The sequence below is a fragment of the Camelina sativa genome, chromosome 20 (assembly GCF_000633955.1).
Source record: "Camelina sativa cultivar DH55 chromosome 20, Cs, whole genome shotgun sequence".
Taxonomy (NCBI): Eukaryota; Viridiplantae; Streptophyta; class Magnoliopsida; order Brassicales; family Brassicaceae; genus Camelina; species Camelina sativa.
This window is the reverse complement of record NC_025704.1, coordinates 14183930-14192784: the sequence shown is the minus strand read 5'-3', so window position 1 is coordinate 14192784 and position 8855 is coordinate 14183930. Positions and strand designations below refer to the sequence as shown.

Here is an 8855-nt window from a genome sequence, read left to right as displayed (position 1 = left end):
AAAAAAAGAGATTTGAGAGTAGTGGAAGAAGATGAGAGAATGAAAGAGTGATAGACTAAGAGAATAAGATAATGAGTATTTATAGGAAGAGAAATGATGAAAAATTACATTTAGAAAAATGAGAGTTACAATTCTAATTTATTGTTTTGTTTTAATACAATTGATTAATACAACTTAGTGGAGAAATAAAGTTAATGCATTATTTATAGGGAGAAGCTATAAAGATTTCAGTTTTATATTATGTGAGTTAAATGTGAAAATTCATTGTTTTAAATTTGTGTTTTAATATAATTTTTTTTTTGTTAAAATTGCATTGCCAAGTGGACCAATAAGGAGAGACTGAAACTCTACTTTTATATATATGATTAGACAATTTTTCTTGTCCAAAAATTTTGGGTAAGAACATAAATAAATTTTATGGTTCTCTCACATTTTTTTGACATGTAATTTATTTCATTTTGCAATAGAAGATTTATTCATAGTAAGTAAATTAAAAAACTACTTATTAATATTCAATTTTGCATAAATATATAGTAATACAACATAGTCAACCAATTGTAATTATTAAACTTTAGAGTTTTAAATACTTATTTTACGATAATTATTTAGAAATACAAATATAAATTGAAATTTCTTTGCTTTTTTTTTGTTATTTATAAATGATTTTTAATCCTTTTTCTTAAACAACAAATGTAATCCTTGAAATAGTTTATTTTCATAAATACATATTATTTTTATTTATGATTACAAAATATATTAGTGATATACGATATTTTTAAAGATATTTCTTGCATATCTTGTGTTTTAGAGAGCATTTACAAATAAGTTGATTTTAGATATATTTTATATATCCATTAAAACAAATTTGAATTGATTTTTCTTAATTTCACATATCATATATATTAATTAAAATTATATTATTAAGTCTATAATGATTACTTTACTATTCTAAAATCCCTTTTAAAGTAATTTAATTTTTATTTTAAATTATAATTAGTTAATTGTTTTCAAAATTAAACTTGATTTATTTATTTCTTCTTAAAATTGTGAGAAAAATATGCACAAATATTAATTGTAATTATCTTGTCTTGTTTTATTCGTTTTTTCCTAAAATATTTATAAAAATTCAGAAATTTAAATTTGAGATATTTTCAATGGTCAAGAACTATTGTATTTATAGTGAGATTAGGTATATTTAGATAAATATTTAGAAGTTAATATATATAATGTCAAATCTCCTAAAAATTATCTTGTTTCTTGTTTTGTTATAACTAAAATATGAATATTCCATGTGAGATTATCTCATAAAATTGTTTTAGATTTGCAGTTAATGAAATCTTGGCAATCAAGCAAGTTTGTAAGATTCAGAAATAAAAATATTTGATTTAAATTAAAATCATTGAAAAATCAATAGCCAAGATTTAATTTCATTTTGATAATCAGCGGTAAATATTTGAGAGATAATTGGGTCAACTAATCAGGTAAATGACCGCACATATCCATCTTAATTTAAAAGCTTAAAATTTTTTATCTCATTGATATACTAATGTATGAATATTTATTGATTACTAAACTTTTTATTTAAATCTACCAAAACAAAGTTTTATATTTGGGTCAACTAAAATTTTTATTGATTACTAATAGTATAAATACTTAAATAATCGAATATACTCCCACATCACATTATATGCTTCTTTAGTTCCACTGAAAACTTGACGATGAGCTATAATAAGAAAATAAAATTTTATATTTCTTATAAAAAGATTTTAAAATCTCATTCATATGATAACATCCATTTTTAATAAAACGGAAGTACACGACATCAAATTGGTAGACCATATAATATTAATATATGTTATAATTAAAATTAATTATTTAATAGGTTATATGGAATAATTATTTGATAGGTTATATAGATCTAGGATTAGGATTAGGATCCTCTTAAAAAGTATATTCCAAAGAATAAAATAAAATCTCCAAAAAATATTCAATTAACCATATATAGACAAAAAAAAACTCAAAAATTAATAGAAATTAATCACTCTTCCATATATTACAAGTGATTTCCGATTATACCAAAAATAAAATCTTACCTGACATTATAAGAAATTTTGAATGAGTAACAAGTCAAAATTTGAATATTTAAATTTATTTCATAATTTTTTTGTTGGATTGTATAGTTTTATATACTATAATAAACTTTTTAAATAATTTAAATTGGAATCTTTAAAAATAGTATAATTTGATATTTTTAAGAATAACATAAATATATGATAGATCAAAAAGTTAAAAATTATAAATACTTTAATTTGATTTGTTATAGCACGGATCAATAATATGTCACTATAATATGAAAAAATTTCAAGAGCACGGGTTAAAATTTCAAAAATATGATTTTTTGGATTTAATTTAAGTTTGGAATAATGTTGTTTGGTAGGCTTTCTCGGCCATGATGATTTTAACAAACATACGTTACATATTTGGACCTAAAATTAATATGTATTATACCATATGTTAAGTCATAGAATTAACAATCAAAATACAATATATAATTTTAAACACTAAACAAGTCAAATAAAATTAACAAACAAAAAATTATTTTTTTTATCACACAACTTAATCCATGTTATACCGCGAGCCAAAATCTAGATATATTAGGATATATCTTACAAAATAGATGTTATTTTCATAAGTCATATTCAATATGTGATTTCATGGCATAGTGTTTCATCCAAAAAAACTTTTAAAACAAATAAAATAATCACATATACGATGTTTTAAATAAAAATTACCAAATAAACAAAAAAATAAATTTTAATCTGTGCTAGAGTACGGGTCTTATTCTAGTAGTATGTATCTTTCAAATAACATATCAATTTCAGTTTCATGAATTAATTTGAATGTCTTCCAAATAACATTTGTTTCAGTTTTTGTCCGTTTACGTATAATGTGGTCCACCACCTAATGACCAATGCGTATAAAACATATCACGGCGACTAAAAATATAATAGGAAATAAAATAACTTGAGATTGTCAATGACGTGATTTGTGACTAGTTGATCGACAAGAAGACGGCCACGTTGAAAGCTTTGAATTACAGCTATACATTATAACAAGATACATTTCACTATATATGTTTCCTTAACTGTACTTACGTGAACACTTATTTATAGTACGAAGACGTGTTTTGTTTCTCGCCCAAACCAACTCACTTTTTATTTTTTATTTTCTTTTTTCTATTTCCTCCTTCGTCTTCAAACCAAAATCCCCATTTTCCTTATCTCTACAAGATACAGAGAAAAAGAGAAAGATCTATAATTGTTTTTTAAAAACACCATTTCTACGGCTGCAAATCTTGAAGTTCTCCAGGTTAGTGTTTATTTCATTTCTCCTTCTTTATTTTTCTGGGTTCATTGTTGACAGAGTCCATTACATCACTTTGTTACGAAAATGCGATTCTTCATTTGCATTAATATTGATCTTTTACAGCTATGATTTAGGAGTTCTTTTTCTGATGATTCTTGCTTTTCCTAAACCCAATTGAATGCTTCAAACACACAAAATTAGGCTTAAACCCCAAAATGTCAATTGATGCAAGTTTTAACGCGTTAACTGTGTAAAACCAACGTACATGATATGTTGTTAAATTTATTGGAGATTCATATTTTTACTAGTACAGGTAGTGATATTATATAGGATCAAATCAGTTTTCGCAATCGATGAAACAATTTATATTGGTTACCAAGACGTACGCGTGAATAAGCATAGCATTGTTTGGCCGGTTGAGCCATAACTTTGAAGTGGACCCGATGAGTTGATGGGTACATAGCAACCACACCATACATTTGAGATCTTTTGTTATTTTGTTTCCAAAAATAAAAGTTTTTTTCAAATGACAGCAAAAAGAAAGAAATATATTTTATTTTTTATTCTTTTTCTGTTGTTTACAGGAGTTTTTTTTTTTCGTTAAGAAAAAATTAGTTAGCTCTTTTGAATATTTCCAAAATATAGAAAAATTAAGTGTTAATATCATCTAAGAATTATTTGAAACTTGAAAACACAGATTTTTTAAATTGGTTTAGCTTTAGATCATTGACGTGGAACATCTCAAATGAATAGGACGAATGAATTACCACGTAAAAAAAAACGGTGTATATAAGTATTTATCAATGCAGTTCTAAAATTACAGTTTTTGTTTTCTAAAATACAGTTTCTCTTAAATAAAATATGAAAGAATTTATACAACTCAAATTCAGAAACCAAAAGGAAAACTTAAAATTCGAAAACCAAAAAATTATGAAACTGTATTTATTCTTTTTTCTCTTTATGATTGTTGTTTGATTTGCAGAGAGAATTCTAGGGATCTCAGATGCATGCAATGCAAGAAACATTTATAGGTTTCAAGTGCATGCAATTGTTAGTGTTCTTCTTTTCTCTTTCTAGCCGATAACATCATTTTCCAATACATATAGGGCAAGTGAAGTAAGTGACTACGTATGTCAAATTCCATTCAGCTGAGAAACCACAGCTTAGTGGCAAACCACTAGACATTGCATATTATTGATATACATATTAGGTAGATGTTATATGTGGAGAATTTAGGTCAGATTGATTTTTAGTGGGCTAAACCACTAGACTTTTCATATCAGTTTGTGATTTTAGTAAATGTAAAACCCAAATTCATTTTTCCAAATCATGTTATAGAGAATTGTAAAGGGAAAAAGGCGAACATTCTAATGAATTAAGAACTCGCTAGAGCCTAGAAGTCCTTTTCCCTGGCCAATATTTTATTGTGAATATTCTCTAATATATTTTTTTGTTTCCCCTCGCATATGCTTTTTTCAACCATCAAAAAAAAATATATAAATGCCAATTGAATTGACTTTAAGGGTCTATACTTATCAATCATTTTTGTTAATGAAATGAATCAATAATATAAGTCAAGTCAGAAGATTAATTAACTAGTATAAATTTTTAAAATAACGAAAAACTTATATAGGTGTCAACTAATTATGTAAATAATTTGAATTTGTTATAGGGTGGGAGAAAAGAAGAAAAAATGGATCAGAAAACAAACTATGCAATTCAAGTAGAAGAAGAGCTTCCAAGTCTACTGAGAAAAGCCACAACAGAAGAAATGGTTGGCTTTGACAATTACAAAGATAGTGCTCATCCTAGTCCTCACATAATCAGTCGTTTTCATCCTTCTCATAACTCCACGCCTACTTTGGTATATTATTTATTTTTATTTATCACTTTCCACATTCGCAAGAATCAGGTTACAAACTTATTATATAACTAACTCCGAGCAAATTATGTTACACAATATTTATATGGACAGGACGGTCAAGAAGCATCATCAGTATCAATAGACTCAATGGAAGGTCATCACAACTACAATGAGACTCCACCATGGACTCATCAAAGAAAACCATCAATCTCAATGCCAACTTCACCAAATATTCTCATGATCTCTGATCCAACGACATCTTCATCTTCCGACAACAACACAAACGGTGGATCCACTGGCAAATCTGTTAAGTTTCTCTCTCAGCCTATCACCAAAGTCTCATCTCTCTACATAGAAACTGGTAACGGTGATAATGATCGTCGTCGTAGCAATGATAATCATCATCATCATCAACATCAACAACATCAGAGTGGTCGTCAACATCAAGATCATATTCCGGCGACGCACAAGCTTAAAGACAATAGGTACAACTCGTTCAAGACTTGGTCGGGGAAACTCGAGAGACAGTTCACAAGAAAACCAGCTTCTATTGAACCGGAGACACCAAAACGGAATAACCCGAATATGAATACCAATGAAGCCATGCCTGTGGACCGCTACTATGATGCCTTGGAAGGTCCTGAATTGGAGACTCTACGGGTACGTACCAACGCTTATTTTTCGATATCTATATTACATTTCAATTAATACGATTTAGTTTCGATCATATATTAAAGCATTACGGCTCATATAACTCTCTGAAACAACGAATACAGATACAATAATTGCGTTAATATTTGTGATAAGCTTTTGGTTTAATGTTTTATAACACACTTATTTTTTCTTACGTCGCAGCCACAAGAAGAGATCGTTCTACCAAATGATAAAAAGTGGCCGTTTCTTCTCCGTTACCCGATCTCCACCTTTGGTATGTGCCTAGGAGTGAGCAGCCAAGCCATAATGTGGAAGACCCTAGCGACCGCAGAGCCAACCAAGTTTCTTCACATACCTCTTTGGATCAACCAGGGTCTCTGGTTCATCTCAGTCGNAAGAATCAGGTTACAAACTTATTATATAACTAACTCCGAGCAAATTATGTTACACAATATTTATATGGACAGGACGGTCAAGAAGCATCATCAGTATCAATAGACTCAATGGAAGGTCATCACAACTACAATGAGACTCCACCATGGACTCATCAAAGAAAACCATCAATCTCAATGCCAACTTCACCAAATATTCTCATGATCTCTGATCCAACGACATCTTCATCTTCCGACAACAACACAAACGGTGGATCCACTGGCAAATCTGTTAAGTTTCTCTCTCAGCCTATCACCAAAGTCTCATCTCTCTACATAGAAACTGGTAACGGTGATAATGATCGTCGTCGTAGCAATGATAATCATCATCATCATCAACATCAACAACATCAGAGTGGTCGTCAACATCAAGATCATATTCCGGCGACGCACAAGCTTAAAGACAATAGGTACAACTCGTTCAAGACTTGGTCGGGGAAACTCGAGAGACAGTTCACAAGAAAACCAGCTTCTATTGAACCGGAGACACCAAAACGGAATAACCCGAATATGAATACCAATGAAGCCATGCCTGTGGACCGCTACTATGATGCCTTGGAAGGTCCTGAATTGGAGACTCTACGGGTACGTACCAACGCTTATTTTTCGATATCTATATTACATTTCAATTAATACGATTTAGTTTCGATCATATATTAAAGCATTACGGCTCATATAACTCTCTGAAACAACGAATACAGATACAATAATTGCGTTAATATTTGTGATAAGCTTTTGGTTTAATGTTTTATAACACACTTATTTTTTCTTACGTCGCAGCCACAAGAAGAGATCGTTCTACCAAATGATAAAAAGTGGCCGTTTCTTCTCCGTTACCCGATCTCCACCTTTGGTATGTGCCTAGGAGTGAGCAGCCAAGCCATAATGTGGAAGACCCTAGCGACCGCAGAGCCAACCAAGTTTCTTCACATACCTCTTTGGATCAACCAGGGTCTCTGGTTCATCTCAGTCGCTTTGATCCTCACCATCGCCACCATCTACCTCCTCAAGATCATCCTCTACTTCGAAGCCGTACGCCGTGAATACTACCATCCAATCAGAATCAACTTCTTCTTTGCTCCTTTCATCTCTTTACTTTTCTTGGCCCTCGGTGTCCCACCTTCCATAATCACAGATTTGCCGCATTATCTTTGGTACCTCCTTATGTTTCCTTTCATCTGTCTTGAGCTCAAAATCTACGGTCAATGGATGTCTGGTGGCCAACGCCGGCTCTCTCGAGTTGCCAACCCGACGAACCATCTCTCGGTCGTTGGGAACTTTGTCGGGGCTTTGCTTGGTGCGTCCATGGGACTTAGAGAAGGCCCTATATTCTTCTACGCCGTTGGGATGGCTCATTACTTGGTTCTGTTCGTGACTCTATACCAAAGGCTACCGACCAACGAGACTTTGCCTAAAGATCTTCACCCTGTCTTCTTCCTCTTCGTCGCGGCTCCAAGTGTTGCCTCCATGGCTTGGGCTAAGATCACTGGCTCCTTCGATTATGGCTCCAAAGTTTGTTACTTTATAGCCATTTTCCTCTATTTCTCATTGGTACGTTTACATATAAGTTTTAACTCATACGTCTTTCCTTCTACAGAAAAGCATTCACTAATACAAATCTTCCCTCTCTTTGATTTATAGGCTGTTCGGATTAATTTCTTCCGTGGAATCAAGTAAGTCTTAAGCAAATTACTTCTGCTACGGTTTGGTTTTCAGTTATCCGCTGGCTTAGCTTCTTATACATTTTTTTTTTCCTTGTAGATTTTCGTTGTCCTGGTGGGCGTACACATTTCCGATGACCGGTGCTGCAATTGCAACCATCAGGTATGCAACAATCGTTAGGAGCACCATGACTCAAATCATGTGTGTGGTCCTCTGTGCCATTGCAACATTAGTCGTGTTTGCACTGCTCGTGACAACCATCATCCATGCCTTTGTTCTTCGAGAACTTTTCCCCAATGACCTTGCCATAGCCATCAGCAACCGCCCAAGACCCAAACAGAATAGCCATCACCGGTGGCTCGACCAACTGAGAAACGTAAGCTCAGAGAACATCGAGAATTACTTGAAATTCACAGACTCGGACAGCAGTCACAGTAATGATCTAGAAGCTTGCAATGTCAAAATTCAAGAGAGTGACTCAGCGTAAATCGGAAGATCACAAACATTTTTCAACCCCTGATATAGATTCGTATCCCAAGTTTTGGTTTTGATTTGTTGTCAGTGTCTCTGACACAAGTGAGGAACTAAGTAACCTATATGTTGCTGTGGTTCTAATGAGCATGTGTGTAAAGTAGTAGTAAACAAACGGAAGGGGTTGTCTACAGTGGTGAAAACGAACAAGTATCTCTTAAACCGGAACTATTTACAATGTGCTGAACCAGAAATCTTATAAGACATGTAAACTTGTTTTGCTTCAATAAAATAAAAGTTTTGAGGGGTTATCATTGTATTAACAGCATGAGAACTATGATGATGGACAATATTTTGGTTCGAGTCAGATCAGCTAAGCTAAGAGTTTCAGTTTCACATAATCTACT

The 8855-nt window shown here is 31.8% G+C and overlaps 1 protein-coding gene across 4 annotated transcripts in view; it reads left to right on the top strand.

The window, feature by feature from the left end:
• LOC104770774 (S-type anion channel SLAH3) overlaps positions 3182-8855 on the top strand; it is an 8564-nt gene continuing 2890 nt past the window's right edge. Inside the window, exons 1-7 of one of the 4 annotated variants that reach the window (XM_019242384.1) lie at positions 3185-3369; positions 5039-5230; positions 5342-5890; positions 6086-6264; positions 7275-7866; positions 7957-7988; positions 8077-8759. In XM_019242384.1, the coding sequence (XP_019097929.1) occupies positions 5060-5230; positions 5342-5890; positions 6086-6264; positions 7275-7866; positions 7957-7988; positions 8077-8464 (1911 nt within the window). In that variant the 5' untranslated portion in view covers positions 3185-3369; positions 5039-5059 and the 3' untranslated portion in view covers positions 8465-8759. Of the gene's footprint in view, positions 3370-5038; positions 5231-5341; positions 5891-6085; positions 6265-6332; positions 6901-7095; positions 7867-7956; positions 7989-8076; positions 8760-8855 lie in introns of those variants that run through there. The other 3 variants (XM_010495233.2, XM_010495232.2, XM_010495231.2) reach the window with 3 other exon arrangements.